Genomic DNA, 16,502 nt, shown 5'->3' with positions numbered 1-16,502 from the left:
CCTGTCTTGAGGATTTACAAGATCACCGGTGGAATTATCCCATTTCTATTCACGGAATTAGCCCGTTATATGGCACAGTGTGGATTCACCTATTGCATGGCTTGATATGGATTGCTTTTATTGTTAAAAATAGAGACACTCTAATGCCCCGTACACACGAGAGGGATTAAGTCTGACAGACCTCCAAAGGAGTTCCGCCGGAGTTCCGACAGAGTTCTGGCGGACTTTTCGACCGAACGGACTTGACCACACACCATCACACCAAACTCCGACGGAGTCGAACGTGATGACGTACGACTGGATTCGATGTAGGAAGTTCCTAGACAGTAGCCAATAGCTGCCCTAGCGTCGGTTTTAGTCCGTCGGAGTAGCACACACACGAGCGGATTTTTCAAAGGGGACCGGGTCCGGCGGAGTTCCGTCGGGAAAATTTAAAGCATGCTTCATTTCTAAAGTCCGTCAGACTTTAGCTTTGCTAAAGTCCGTTGCAGCCCACACACGATCGGATAGTCCGCCGGACTCAGTCCGTCGGAGTTTGGATGTCGAAAAGTCCGCTCGTGTGTACGGGGCATAAGAACTCCTTTTTTGGACTGTGCTCTTTATTTTATTAATATTTTTAAATATTTTTTCCTATTATTTGTTTCACTGGATGCACTTTATAGATTGAGACACATTTTGGATCTTATTGCACTGGTTGAACCCTATTTGTAATTTTAGTATTTATTTATTTTGTTCTATTTGCACTTTATTGGGAATATTTTTATTACCCTGATTTGAAATATTTAACCGGTCACATTACACTGGTTTGTATAGTGTTTGATTGGCACTGATACACTTTAAAATAGGTTGCACACCCTGAAGGAATTGATTCTAAACAGTCACATATAGTTATTTTTGTATTTGCATGGTATTATTTATTTATCACTATCTATGTATTTATTGAATTAATTTGGTATTTCTTGTGGAGCGCAACACTATCTTTCTATTTATTATCACAATTTCCCCCAAACTTCCCACAATACAAGACTCTATATATGCCAAAATATTATTATTTTTTTTTTAAATCAGGTCATTTGTTAAATCATACTAAAAGTTATTTTTTGCAATTCTAAAATGTGTAGGTAACAGGAGCTTAATTGACCATAATGTGCCTAAACCTTAATCAATTGTCTTGAAACTTTGCACAGTTCTCAACTTCCCAAACATATCCGAGAAGTTTCATAGTTTCCCATAAGGTAAACTTAACCTAAAAAAAAACTTGGATGTTATCCAATTTCCCCCACTTCACACATTAGAAGACTGTATATATGCCAACATATTCTGAAAATCTTAGGTCCTTTGATAAATCATACCAAAAGTTATTCTGATGTAACTATTTTCCCAATCGTACCATAATGCGTATAAACCTCAATCAATTGCCTTGAAACTGTTAGATAATGAATGTATGTGAAATTTCCATCAACTGATGTTAATAATATTATAATTAGAAATATATTTCAGTTATCTGGAAATACATTTAAAGTATTGAGTGTCTTGTTGGTGTTATTGTAATTTGTTCCAATTCAAAGGCTGGCGTTTTGTTTTCCCTTATCACATGGGTGGTAAACAGCAGCCTTCTCCGAATCCATGGAGGAATCCCAGGATGTGCACAATATACATTTTTCTAGGTACAGTGACTAATTAGGGAGCACTATATTAGTCACAGTTAGGGATGAGCCGAACACCCCCCCCCCCAGTTCAGTTCGCACCAGAGCTTTCGAAAGAACTGAAAATTTGTGCAAACTTTAGAACCCCATTGAAGTCTATGGGACTCGATCGTTTGAAATAAAAAGTGCTACTTTTAATGGCTAATATGCAAGATATTGTCTAAAAAGGGCTTGGGAACCTGGCTCCTGCCCCAGGGGACATGGGTCAATGCCTATTTTTTTTTTTTAAACTGCCGTTTTTTTCGGGAGCTCTGATTTTAATGACGATTAAAATGAAAAAAAAAGTGACATATTCCTTTAAATATCGTGCCTGGAGGTGTCTATAGTATGCCTGTGAAGTGCCACGTGTTTCCCGTGTTTAGAACAGTCCCTGTACAAAATGACATTTAACTGAAAAAAAGTCATTTAAAACTGCATGCGGTTTTAATGTAATATCTGGTTCCGGCAATACAGATGAAAATTAATGAGAAAAATGGCATTGGTAGCCTCCCCTGCCCATTACCAGCCTCTTTGGGTCTTGTACGGATATTTAGGGGAACCCTGTATCCAAATTAAAAAAAGGAAAGGCATGGGGCCCCCAGGCCCTATATACTGAGAACAGCGGTATACAGGCGGTGCAAACAAGACAGGGACTGTGTAGGTTTGTTGTTAAGTAGAATCTGTTTGTAATTTTGAACTGGTACATTTTTAAAGTGTAGCTCCAGTCCAAAAATCTATTTTTAAGCTTTCTGGAAAACCATAGGGAAGGGTTATCACCCCTGTATAATTTTTTGGTCGTCCATCTTTTTTCATCTCACTTCCTGTTGTCTCCTTCCGTTTGCAAGTAGGAGATGTTTGTAAGTTGGATGTTTCAAAGTAGGGGCCTGCCCTATATGCTCTGCAGAAATGTGGGCCTAAGGTGTTGGTGTTGCCACAACACTGTAAGCCCTCAAATTTACTCTTGGTGGGCGCTGGAGCACCCTGCTGTGAACGATTATATCAAGAATTGTAATTACATGCCATTGTTGAACAGTGGTAGAAAAACCGGGCCTTTGGTGGTTGTGGTGCTGGTGCCACAACACTGTAACCACAGTTACTCTTGGTGGGCGCAGGAACCAGCCCTGATGTGAAATATTATATCAACAAACCAAAGACATGCAGGTAGGTTAATTGGCTTCTGTCCAAAATTGGCCCTAGTATATGAATGGGGACCTTGGATTGTGGGCTCCTTGAGGGTAGGGACCAATGTGAGTGTGTAATGTACGGGGATAGGGACAATTGTAGACACTCAGGTTGAACTGGATGGGCTGGTATTTTTATTCAACCTTACTAACTATGAAACTATGAATTGTAATTACATGCACTTGTTAAACAGGGGCTGAAAAATAGGGCCTTAGGCACTGCTTGCTGGTGCCACGACACTGCAACCTCTCCCATATACACTATTTGGAGTGCAGGAATGAGCCTTGCTGCAAAGCATTGCAACAAAAATTGTAATTACATGCCCCTGTTAAACAGGGGCCGAAAAATTGGACTAGTGGCATCACCCAGAACCAAAAATGTTCTTCCAAGATATCAGCAGGATCATTGAGGAGGAAGAGGATAGTCAGTCAACATAAAAGGACACTCACTCAGCATCAGCATAGGCAGTCTTGAAGGGATGCGACATTTCAATAAAAATTATTAGGTTACATAAGCTTCAGGTGCTTGGTAGCTGGTGGTGATCCAAGACTGATTCATCTTTATGAAGGTCAGGCGACCAACCAAGTCGGTGGACAGGCGCACCCTGTGATTGGTTACAAAGCCACCAGCAGCACTGAAGGTACCTTCCGAAAGAACGCTGGATGCAGGACAGGCCAGTAGCTCAATTGCATACTGTGCAAGCTCTGGCCAGTGATCCATCCTCAAGATTCAGTAAGCCAGAAGATTTTCGGTGGGAAAGATGTCCAAGTCTGACCTTGTCCCTAGGTATTCCTGCACCATGTAAATCAGACGCAGGCAATGGTTGCTGGAACCGATCATACCTTGGGGCTGCGAACTAAAAAATTGTCTGAATGCATCGGTCAGACGGCCACCTTCTCCACCGCTTCTTCTGTGACTGACCGAAGCCTCAGCAAAACGTTGTCCAGGACCAGGAGTTTGTAACCTCCCAGTCTCTGGGAATGCATTGCACAGACCTTTCTGCAAGGCCTCCCGGAGATGTCTCATCCGCTGCTCCCTCTGCAATGGCAAAATAAGGTCCGCAACCTTTCCCTTGTACCGTGGATCAAGGAGAGTGACCAGCCAGTAATGGTCCCTCTCATTGATCTGAAGAATACGAAGATCCTTCCGCAGGCTTTGCAAGATCAGGGAGGCCATGCAGAGTAGGTTAGTTGAGGCATTCGGTCCAGAGTCCTCTGAGTCACTAAGGACAACATGATCTGCAGCCACCTCCTCCCAGCCACGTACAAGTCCACGTGTTTCTTGGGACTGTAAATCATCCCTAAAAAACTGCTGATGCTGAGTGCTAGGCTCCACCTCCAAGCTGACACAAGGTGGGACAGCAAGAACACTGTCTGGATAAAGGGGGCCTTGAGAGGTAAGGAAGTCCTCCTCTTCCTGCCTCTGTTCTGCCTCAAGTGCACTGTCCATTATTCCACGCAGCGTATGAGCCAACAGGTGGACAAGAGATACAATATCACTGATGCATGCACTGTCACTGCTCACCATCCTCGTGGCCTCCTCAAATGGTGACAGGACAGTGCATGCATCCCTGATCATGCCCCACTGGCATGGTGAAAAAACCAAACTCCCCTGACCCTGTCCTAGTGCCGTAGTCACACAGGTACTCATTGATGGCCCTCTGCAGCATGCGCAGCTGCTGCAGCATAGCCAACGTTGAGTTCCACATGGTGGGCATGTCACATATCAGGCGGTTCTTGGACAGGTTCAACTCCTTTTGGAGCTCAGTCACCTGAGCACTGGCATAAAATGAGCGGCGGAAATGCACACAGACTTTCCTGGCCTGCCTCAGGACATCCTGTAAGCCCGGGTACCTGCCAAGAACCACTGCACCACCAGGTTAAGGACGTGAGCCACACATGGGTCAGTTGTCCCTGTCGGAGGGAGGAGAGGAGGTTGGTACCATTGCCGCAAACCACCATTCCTGGCTTAAGCTGGGGTGGCGTCAACCACCTCTCAGCCTGCCCCTGCAGACCTGACAAAATATCTGGCCCGTGTGGCTCCTGTCCCCCAAACAAACCAGAGCAAGCACGGCGTGGCATCTTTTTGCCTGCTTACTTGCGTAGCCCCTTGAACGCCTACAGAGTACCACTGGTTCCGAGGACAGTGCACTGCAAGAGGCCATGGAGGAAGAAGAAGAGGAGGGGGTGGAGGCTAGCAATTTAGCCAAGCTACCATTCAACCGCTGGGCATGTGGATGGCTGGGAGTGAACTTCTTTCTACTGTCCAGCAGCTGGGGCAGGGAAATTTGCCTGCTACAATCGGACGTGGGTGTACTGCTAGAAGAGTGCCCTCAAGTACTTGGCTGTGACACACCTAATTTTACACCTTCATTCCTCTCGGTGCAGGTTTCAGAGGGGACTGAAGGTCTAGTAGGGTTGGAGATCCCAGCTGATGAGGAGCAAGGAGAGGTCCGCTTTGATCTTTGGTGTGGGTCTTTAAGTTATGCTTGCCAACGAGCTGCATGGCAGGTCAACATATGTCTGGTCAAGCATTTGTGGTGCCCAAGCGGCTGATGTTTTGGCCATGCGAGATACACTTGAGACATATGTTGCAAATAGCAGCGGTGCGATTTGATGCACTCATCTCAAAAAAGGCCCACACCAAAGAACTTTTGGAATAACGTGCAGATGCCGCGCCCTGCACAGGCAGAGCTCTGCGGTGTGATTCAGTCAATGTGCTACCCCTAAGCTGGCCCCCAGAGGGCATCCTGCCTCAGTGGAGATGTGCCTCCTCCTCCCCCTCCTCTCTCCTATCAGGCACCCACGTGGAGTCAGTGACCTCATCATCCCCTCCCTCTTTATCACTGGAGCAAACTTGGCAGTATGCTGCAGCTGGTGGAACATGACTGCCAGATTGATGTCCTTCTTGAGCATCCCTCTCTCTGCGCTCACACTACTGCCTTCCTCTAGCTGGGTATCATCATCAGAGTCTTCAAAACACTGGGGATCCTCCTGGAGCATGTACCCAACACTGTACTCAAACAGTTCAGGGGAGTCTAGGGACGGAGTGACTGATGACATTGAGAGGAGGGAAGAGGACGCGTTGGCAGCTGCTTTGCTAGTACCCTGAGCCTGGGTGAGAGAGGATGAGGAGGATGAAGAGGGCTTGGTCATCCACTCTACCAAGTCGCCGGCATGATGCGGCTCAACACGTCCAGCTGCCGAAAATAAGGACAAGCGTGTCTCATGGTCACGTGCTGATGACGATGCACCGCGTCCACGACCAGCACTGTTGTCTCTAGACACAGAACCTTCTTGCCTTTTTTATTGGCTTGTGACTGTCTGCCTCTCCTTGTTGGCCTTCCAGACATAGTAATGGCCTGCAGGGAGATGGGAAAACCAGCAATTGGGTAGTGTATATTGTGCTGGAGGCACACAACACCCACTAATTCCTGCAGATGGCTGTATTAGAGAACACCAGCAATAAAGGGTGGATACAGGTGTATACTGTGCTATGCTGGGGGCACACAACACCCTCTAACTCCTGCAGATGGCTCTATTAGCGAACAACAGCAATAAAGGGTAGATACAGGTGTATACTGCGCTGGAGGCACACAGCACCCACTAACTCCTGCAGACGGCTCTATTCGAGAACACCAGCAATAAAGGGTAGATACAGGTGTATATTGTGCTGTGCGATGGCGCAGTGCATTGTGGGCCGTGAGCGTCACACGAATTTGGTGCGAACGGCCCACAGAGTTCTGGCTTAGTTGAACGGGTGAACAGCTGGTGTTCGAGTCGAACATGCATGTGACTCGAACACCAAGCTCATCCCTACCCAGAGGTACCAATTATTTTCCTCATTTGTTTTTTGCTCTGAATAGAACAGAGAGGAATAAAAAAAGTGATATCTGAGTGGGGAGCAAAGTGGATATCACGTCTGTCTGGCAGCACTAGCATCGTTGGTTTAAATCCCAACCACAGAACTACCTACAAGGAGTTTGCCTGTTCTCCCTGTGCCTGCATGGGTTTACTTTAGGTACTCCAGTTTCCTTCCACACTCAAAAGGCATGCTGGAAGGTTACTTGCCACTTTTCTAAGTTGGTCTTAGTATGTGTTGTACAGGACGCCAAGGTTGGGTCCTGGACAGGTGCTATGTAGCACCTATATTCGGGTTGTGGTCCCTTTAAGGGAATCCTGGTAGGTTTTAGGAAGTCACCCAAAAATGGGTGACAAATTCCGGGGATAGTTTTAGGAGAGGACTGACTACCGATCCTCTCTATATCAAGAGAGATAGTTGGGACCCAGAATTTGCAGGGCTCTGAAGCGACTTTTGGGTGGGAAAGAGCCTCCCTCCCTGACCACAGGGATTCGGCACACAGGGGGTTAACAGCCTCCAATAAGACAGGAAGTAGTAGAGAGATGGTGGTGTGGAGGAGAAGGAGATGAACACCTCTCTGAGGAGCTGTGTTGCTGTGTTGCTGTGTTGCTGTTTTGCTGCTTTGGAGACTGCAAAAGATCTCTGTAAGGGCTCTAAAAACTTTTGGGTGAAGACCTGACTACAGATCTGTAGGTGCTTTCTTTTCTTATTATTTGTGTTGAAGATAAGCGGACTTTAATTTTACATTTTTGTATGCTGAAGAAAAGCCTTATTTTTGATTTAATTATAAAAAGTATTTTGGTTTCACCTTATACCGGTTTATGTACTTGGTCTCGCGGAGCTAGTATCCCCAAACTTTACAGTGTATATATAAATGTGAGTTAGAGATCTTAGATTGTAAGCTCCCTGACGGCAGGGATTGATGTTCATGTTCAATTTATATGTAAATGGCTCCATAATTTGTAAGTGCTATATAAATACTATAAATCAATAAGTGCTGCTAGAAAGGGATGCATTAAATCAAATCACAGCATAGGTTTGCCCTAACATTTCTGCAGTACTAAATGAGCCACTGACCCAAGGAAATATGAGCTGCCATAAGCAAGAATAAGGATGAAAGCCCCAAGTCAGCAATGCCAGCTTTGATATTCCTATCCAGACAAGTTACTCTTTAAAGAGTAATGTCTAGTACACACTATAAGAAAATTGGTTTTCTTCTATGTTTCACAGTAGGTTGAAACCAAGGATGGTATTGTACGAACAAACTAAATGAACATTCGAATTCTCAAACTACAAATGCTTTTTTTTTGTTGTTTTTGTATCTGATTTTTTTCTCATATGCAAGTTGTACGAAAACAGTACACATTGAATGAAAAACATTAGTTCTGTTCATGTACAAGAACAATTATGGAGTTTGTCCCTTTGGAAAGATCTCTAAGCAGCATCTATCTCAAAGCTAGGAACCTTAGATTATTGGAAGGCTGTATTTCTGTAAACCAAAAGAATTCCAAAGACTAATGTGGGATCAACATTCCGCCAAGCCAGGCCACTGACCTTTATACTACAATCATGTATTGAGAAAACCATAATTTATACAAGCTCAGACTGCATCTCTTACCACATTATCATGCTGACCAGCCTCATTATTATCTCATTGAGGATATTGAAGAAATCAGCCATTATTTTGGCTTGGTCTCCCATTTTTCCCATGGAAATGCCAAAGGCAATGAAGAAGCCAATGAGTCCTAAGAGGAAAAGGAGGCACAAAGGTCATTCCATACATATACAAATAATGCATCTTTTTTCTGTGTCAAAGAAAGAAAATAATAGCAAATTAATGTCTTTGTTTAGCAGGTCACTAGGCAAAAATGATACTCTGGTTTACAGAAAACAGATAATGTTTGTAGACAAATAGGAAGTCTTAATATATTGGCTGATCAAAGCATAAGAAAAATAGATCTGACCTGAATTAAAGTTATAGCAAACATTACACACTATTTTTTTTTTTGTTTTGTTTTTTAAAGCCTTTGACTCTGGATTTTTTTACAAACCATTGTGCATAAAGTCGCCCTTTCCCTTCAAAGAAAAAATATCAGAAAAAAAGCTTATCCTCTAAGGCTAGCTTTGCAACTACCTTCCTTTTTTTTTAGTGGGAACAAATTGCATTATTATACAGGATTTATATAGCCCCAACAGTTTGTGCAGCAGTTTACAATGTAAAGGGGGACAGTACAATTATAATACAATTCAATACAGAAGGGGCAGGAGGGCCCTGATGGATGGGGGTTACAATCTGAAGGGGGGAGGTGGTACAAAAGGTAATAGCTGCCGGGGCTGGTTTGATGGAGGTGGCTCGGGTACAGTTCTTAGGTGGCGGTGGGGTAGGCTTCCCTGAATAAGTGAGTTTTCAGGGATTGCCTAAAGGTGGACAGAGTAGGTGCTGACCAGACATACTAGGGTAGGGAGTTCCAGAGGATGGGAGATGTTCTGGAGAAGTCCTGGAGGCAAGCATGGGAGGAGGTAACAAGGAAGCTAGAGAGCAGAGGGTATTGGAAGGAGCATAGAGGATGATTTGCACCATATCTGCAGATGAGGCTGGTGATGTAGCTGGGGGGCAATGTTGTGGATGGCCTTGTATGTTGTGGTTAGTATTTTGAATTTTATACAGTGGAGTAGTGGAAGCAAGTGAAAGGATTGGCAGAGGGTAGCAGCAGTAGTGGATCAGTTAGTAAGGTATATTAGTCTAGCAGAAATATTGCAAGCTCAGTTTTAGAAAGATAGAGCGTAAGGAAGTGGTGTGACATCCATGCTGATATGTCGTTCAGTAAGGTTGTGATATATACGAGGAGATTAAGGGGGTAAATTGAGTGGAGTGATAGATCTGGGTGTCGTCAGCATAGAGGTGGTATTAGAAGCCATGGGGTGTTTTTAAAAATGTGTTATTATTATCTGCTAACTAGGTTTTTGTTAATAATAAACATCCTCACCAATTGGGCCTGTGATAAGACTGTTTTTCAGGGTCATAAAGCAGAGTTATCTTCAAAAGAATTCAATTTACTTAAATGCCACTGAACATTGTACACTGCTTATTAGGTTAATTCATGTAACATCGCGGTGATCATCTGATCGGCTAATTAGAAAAATCTCTATTGTTAAGGACTTTGTATATGAAGGGAAAGACAAAACTACTAAGAGGAGGGTAGTGGAAGGAATGGCCAAGGTTATATAGAGTACATGGGTGCATGCACATATATGAAAGACACATACTGTAGTTATATATATAGATTGGACATATATGCTGGATGTGGACATTAACTCTCATTTTCAGCTATTTCACAAAAAAAAGCATAATCTGTCCAATATGAAGGACGGTGATCCAGAAAACAATACATATGAACCAGGAAGTAGTGAAGTAGAATCAGGGAATAGCAGTGATTTTCTGGACTGTTAAAGTGAAACTTTACCCATAACAACTTGATAATTATGTTCTTTAGCAAACAACATACATTTCACATGAATAATTATGCTACCAAAACTATAGTGTGTTGTAAATTGTTCCTGTTTCTTTTTGCAAGAGGCTGCCATTTTTCTGAAGCCCAGAGCACCTGAACAGCAGTGAATCTTTAGAGAGATTTACTGAAGGCAAATAGACAGTGCACTTTGCAAAATTATTGTATGTTGTAAATTGCAATTCCAGTCTTGCTCCTGTTTCTTTTGCAGAAGCCCATAGTACCCGAATCACAGTTGCTCCAGAACTTAGTAAATGAGCAGAAGCTGTGCTGACTTCCATCATGTGCCCAGATAGCAATAATAATTTGCCACAGACTTGTGGCAGTGTTTAATTTGAAGTCCTGTTAACTTGCTGCACATTTTCACTGGCAAGTTGTACACTTGCAGAGCACTTGAAGCACAAGTTCTAGTTGACACTTTTCAAATTTGTAGAAAATTTGCATGGCAAGTCTCTAGCAACAGTTGCAGTTGTGAGTCTACAGTAAGAACTCTTCAAGTCATAGTGACCCCTGTGGTGGGATGACTATATTGCACAACATAAGTTAACCAGAAGTTACAGCAGACTTGCAGACTGTTTGCAAAGAAATTTGATCTGGAGTCATTCAATGCAGACTTGCTGCAATTGGGCAACACACTTTTTAGGCCTGGTAAGTCTAGCAATGGCTTAGTAAGTCATTTTCAAACGTGCAGCTTAATTGCTTGCTCTCTGGGTGCAAGCAAAACAGCAGTTTTTTTATATTTGCCTTGCACGTGATTGGGTATTCTTTGCAAAATTAAGCTTTAACTCGTTTACTAAGCTCTGGAGTAACTGCACTTGTCTATTTGCCTTTAGTAAATTAACGTCAGTGTATTACTGGATTTTAAACCATATAGGCACTTATGTTTAAAGGTTTACATAGCTATACCTGCAAAAGGGACCAGCCTGAAGTGATCTGGTGTGACTTAATTTTTTTACTAAAGTTCCACTTTAAGTGTGGGATATGTGTGTAAATTACAACAATGAACAATATTACAAATTCTTTGGCAGATATGACATAAAACCTATATTTATTTACAATTTGTTTGCCTGAAGTTTCACTGTATTGACAATAAGTCAGTGCATTGCATAAGTAGATACTGTAACACTTGAGGAACTTTCCAAGCAAATGTTTTACATTCAAAAGTACTTGGAGGACTTAGCAGCATGAACTACTTGTTGAATAATAGTTGCCCCAGCGAGTGATCATTTTAACCACTTGCCGCCCACCAGCCATTATATGACGGCCAGGCAGTGCAGCTCTCGCTCTGGGGGGGGGCGTCTTATGATAGCCTCCCATTTAAACAGGAAATATGTGTGATCATGCATGCGCATCCCTGTTCCTTCGGTGGTGGCGTGTCACGGAGATACCACTCGCCACCGAGGGGGGTGAACAACCATTGGGCATGGCATACCGCCCCACTTCGCATGGCACATGCACACGAATGGGAGAGTGCTGCGCGTGCACGTTGATGGCGGCGTGTTCACGTTGATGGCGGCGTGTTCCCGGGATGTGTGCACGAGATGTTATCGGGTTTTTCTCCTCATACACCATTACCGCCTACAGTGTACACCAACACACACTGATTGCCCCCCCCCCCAATAAAAAAGACCTGTCACCACCCATCAAAGTACCTGCCACAGTCCATAAGAGTACCTGCCACAGTCCATAAGAGTACCTGCCACAGTCCATCTGAGTACCCGAGTACCTGCCACAGTCCATCTGAGTCCCCGAGTACCTACCCCAGTCCATCTGAGTACCCGAGTACCTGGCACAGTCCATCAGAGTACCCGAGTACTTGTCACCAGCCCATCAGAGTAACTGAGTACTTGTCACCAGCCCATCAGAGTAACTGAGTACCTATCTGCAGCCCATGCCTCATAGAATATACGTTGGGGTGTTTGCTTTCCAAAATAGGGTCATTTTGTGGGTAATTCCACTGGGCTGGTGCTCAAGGACCTTCAAAAATGTGATAGGAATGAAATGAGATGTGTAATTTATGCTGCTAGAACGCCTGAAGGCACTACTTCAATGTTGGTCCTCTGTATGTGGCCAGGCTGTGTAAAAGTCTCACACATGTGGTATTGCCATACTCGGAAAGAGTGGCAGAATGTGTTTTGGGGTGTCATTTTTGCTATATACATGCTATGTGTTGGATATATATTAGAAATTGACAACTTTGGGTATCCCATGCTCCTTATCCATATCCAGGATGTATTGTTCATAATAAAAACCCAAAATGAAACTCCTAAACTGTTCTTTGGAGTGCAGGAAATGCTCTGTGTCTGGCTGTGTGTGATCTATGGGGAGAATTAAACAAAGATTCACCAACGGCTCTTTAGGGGATGTGCTACATGTACATTTATTAATTAGGGCACTGCAAATAATAATGCTGAAGTTCAGATTTCAGTAACCTAAATCAATCAATCAGATATTAGCATAAGGTTAAAGAAATTTTTATTCCTAATCAGTTGATTTAGAATACTGCACCTTGAAGTTTGCCCTTTGTGATACCCATGTACATAAAAAAACGGTCACCAGATTTCCATACTATAAACACACACATTAAGGTGCATTTAACCTTTACATATGCATATGTAGCTCTACCACCATGAGGGCCGCTTAGAGATATTTGACCCCAATGATTGCCCTAACCTTGCAAGTCTCCCAACACCTCTGACACCCTGGGTTCTGGCATTTCTGAATGCAATCACACAGACACCCAAATTATGACACAGTAATCAAGTAATTATTTGCAGTCAAACAAATCGACAAGGAGTGATGTAGGCAAATATGAAGTTATTAACTCTTAGCACCATTCATTGCCAGATTGACCAGTTTTATCAGACTACTGTTACTGATGTAACAAGGCAAAGTCCAGGCTGAGCACTAGTGGGAAAATCCTCACTGTGGCAGATGCTGTAAATGATTATGTGCAGTTCGTTTCACTACAAATTGAAATTTGAACAAGTTTGTGAATTGCAATAGTAATGAATTTAAACAAATTCGAAATAACGAAACACAATTTTGGCCAAATTAAAATAGTGAATCTTTTTCAAATTAAATTTGAATTTCCGAAGAGAATAAAATAGAATAGAAAACAAAGGAATAGAATAAAAAAAAATCTATCTATCTATCTATCTATCTATCTATCTATCTATCTATCTATCTATCTATCTATCTATCTATCTATCGCAAATAGAGTGAAACAGAATAAAATATAAGGAATAGAAAGAATATATCCATTTCCCAAAACTTTATTAAAATAAATTTGAATAAAAAAGATTAAAATGGAATAGAAAATATAATAGAAAATAAAATAAAAGAATAAAATTGACTAGAAAAGAAAATAATAGAATAAAAAAAAACAATAGAATAGAAAGAATATAACCATCTTCTGAAATTCAAATAAAATGTATTTGAATTCAAGTAGGATAGAAAAGAATATAATGAAATAGAAAATAATAGAATAACATAGAAAATAAAACAATACAATAGAATAAAAAACAATAGAAAATAATAGACTAGAATAGAAATGATAGACAGGTGCAACACTCAGAACAGTGGAGCCACAGAATGTCAATGAATAGTGAAAGCCATATACCAGGTGCTCAGGCTCAGGCATCCTCTCATTCACCGGTAGACAAATAGTCAAACAAAGGGGAATAGCTGGCTCCTACATTGATGCTTATAAATTAAGCAGCAGCCACTGTTACACAATTAATAAGCAGCAGCCACTGTTTTTACTCACTGATATGTAACAATAAAGACTTTATAAGGATCAACGGAGTTGCCGGCAATACACTTTCATTTGGCTATTAGAATAGAAAGAATATAACCATTTTCTGAAATTTGAATTTCAAATAGAAAACATTTGAATAGAATAGAAAATATTAGATTATAATAAAAAAGAATAGAATTTAAAATAAAAGAAAAAAAATCCATTAACAATAGACTGCAATAGAAAGAATATAACCAGCTTTCAAAATTCAAATTTCTAATAGAATAAATTTGATTTTGAATGGAATTCGATTCAAATTCAATTCAAATGGAATTCTAATTCAAATCGATTAAAATTTTCAGAATTTGGTTGAATTGAGTTCAATTCGACTGAATTCAGAAAATTTAAATAGATTTGAATTCGAATAAACAAAACTATTTCAGAGAATGAATTAAACTAATTTTATTAAATTCTTTTATGTAAATAAAAATATCAAAACAAAAAAAAAATTTTTGTTCTGCACATGTCTAGCTGTACTATTTCCCCTGACAATGCAGGTGATTTAGCCAGCTCCTGGCTACACATAATTATGATGCTACTATTAACCACTTAAGGACCGCCGTATTGCCATTATATGTCATCAGAATGGCACAGGCAGGCACAAGCACGTAGATGTACGTGCCTGCCTTCCAGCGGGTGGGGGGTCCGATCGGACCCCCTCCCGCTGGATACGGCGGTCCCTTTCGGTGCCAGAGCGATCCGCGATGAGGGGATGGCCGTTGGTTTCTGGCCATCCCCTCTCGATCGCTCCTGGCCAGTGATGAACTTCCTCCCCTGTGAAAATGTAAACACAGGAGGAGGAAGTGATGTCACACTCCTCGTGGCGGTCTTTTTGACCGGACAGCGAGGAGTGAAGACATACAAGTAAGTGCACCAACAGTCCACTGACACATAGGTACACATAGGCACACATTTCACCCCAGTCACCCCCCGATCACCCCCCCGATCGGCCCCCCGCCCCCCCCCCCCAGTCACAGTGTCACTAATGCAGTGTTCATTTATTTATTGATCACTACATTTAGTGTCAGTTGTGACTGTAAAAAGTGTCAGGGCAGCTAGTGTTAGGCCCCTTTAGGTCCAGGGTAGCCCCCTACCCCCCCTAATAAAGGTTTAACCCCTTGATTGCCCTCCCAGTTAACCCTTTCACCCCCTTTTACCAGTGTCACTAAGCGATCGTTTTTCTGATCGCTGCAATAGTGTCACTGGTCCCGCTAGGAAGCTATTTTTTTTTTAGGTTCAACGCCAGGTTTTTATAGCGTTAGGTACCCCGATATATAACCTAATAAAGGTTTTAACCCCTTGATTGCCCCTAGAGTTAACCCTTTCACCAGCGATCGCTGCATAAGTGTCACTGGTGAGGCTGGTTAGCCAGTTAGTTATTTAGTTATTTAGGTTCTCCGTCAGGTTTTTATAAAGCTTCAGGTACCCCCATATAAATACCCAATAAAGGTTTTAACCCCTGATTGCCCTTAGTTAACCCTTTCACCAGTGATCACCGTATAAGTGTTACGGGTGACGCTGGTTAGGTAGTTCGCTTTTTATAGCATCAGGGCACCCGCCATTTATTACCTAATAAAGGTTTAACCCCCTGATCACCCGGCGGGTGATATAAATTTGGTTTTAGGGTCAGAAAGGGTCTGCGTCGCCCCAGGCAGTGCTAGGTTAGTGCCAGTACCGCTAACACCCACGCGCAAAGCATACACCTCCCTTAGTGGTATAGTATCCGAACAGATCAATATCTGATCAGATCTATACTAGCGTGCCCAGCAATTTAGGGTTCTAAAAAAACGCATTGTTAGCAGGATCAATCCAGATACCTGCTAGCACCTGCGTTTTGCCCCTCTGCCCAGCCCAGCCCAGCCCACCCAAGTGCAGTATCGATCGATCACTGTCACTTACAAAACACAACACACATAACTGCAGCGTTCGCAGAGTCAGACCTGATCCCTGCGATCGCTAACAGTTTTTTTTGTAGCGTTTTATACAGTCGCTGACAGGCTAGGTGCTTTTTTACCTGTGAGTCTCACTACTGTACCCCTAAATTTAGAGCCCAAAATGGCAAAGCGAAGGTACACTAGTGAAGAGGCCTACACGTTTCTGAGCATGACAGATAGTGAAGAGGAAGACACTGATCTGTCAGATTCAGGCTCAGAATACGAACCTGTAGAGGACAGCGCCTCCATGTCAGATAGCTCTGACGACGAAGAAGAGGTCCCTGCTAACGTCAGGCGTACCCGACCCCGATTTTCTGATGTTGTTGAGGTGCAGGAACCGCAAGTCCCTCGTATGGAGTATAGAGCCAGTACTAGCGCCGCTCATCCTTTTGGTGAACTGGCAAGCACCAGCGGCCTAGTACACCCTGGACGTACATCCAGCACTGCAGTATCACGTGGTGAGGTGGCGAGTCCCATAAGTGCAGTTCAAGCTGGCGAGGTGGCAAGCACAAGTAGTGTCCCGCTGCCACCA

General features: G+C 42.8%; 1 protein-coding gene across 1 annotated transcript in view; it reads right to left on the bottom strand.

Moving 5' to 3' along the window:
* LOC143933904 (excitatory amino acid transporter 2-like) overlaps positions 1-16,502 on the bottom strand; it is a 409,110-nt gene that overhangs the window by 100,996 nt on the left and 291,612 nt on the right. Inside the window, exon 6 of the mRNA XM_077457022.1 lies at positions 8,347-8,473. Within this exon, the coding sequence (XP_077313148.1) occupies positions 8,347-8,473 (127 nt within the window). The remainder of the gene's footprint in view (positions 1-8,346; positions 8,474-16,502) is intronic.

This window comes from Lithobates pipiens, unplaced genomic scaffold (genome assembly GCF_037356315.1).
Source record: "Lithobates pipiens isolate NorthernLeopardFrog02 unplaced genomic scaffold, aLitPip1_a1.2 Scaffold_27, whole genome shotgun sequence".
Taxonomy (NCBI): Eukaryota; Metazoa; Chordata; class Amphibia; order Anura; family Ranidae; genus Lithobates; species Lithobates pipiens.
This window is presented reverse-complemented; position numbering and strand designations above follow the sequence as displayed.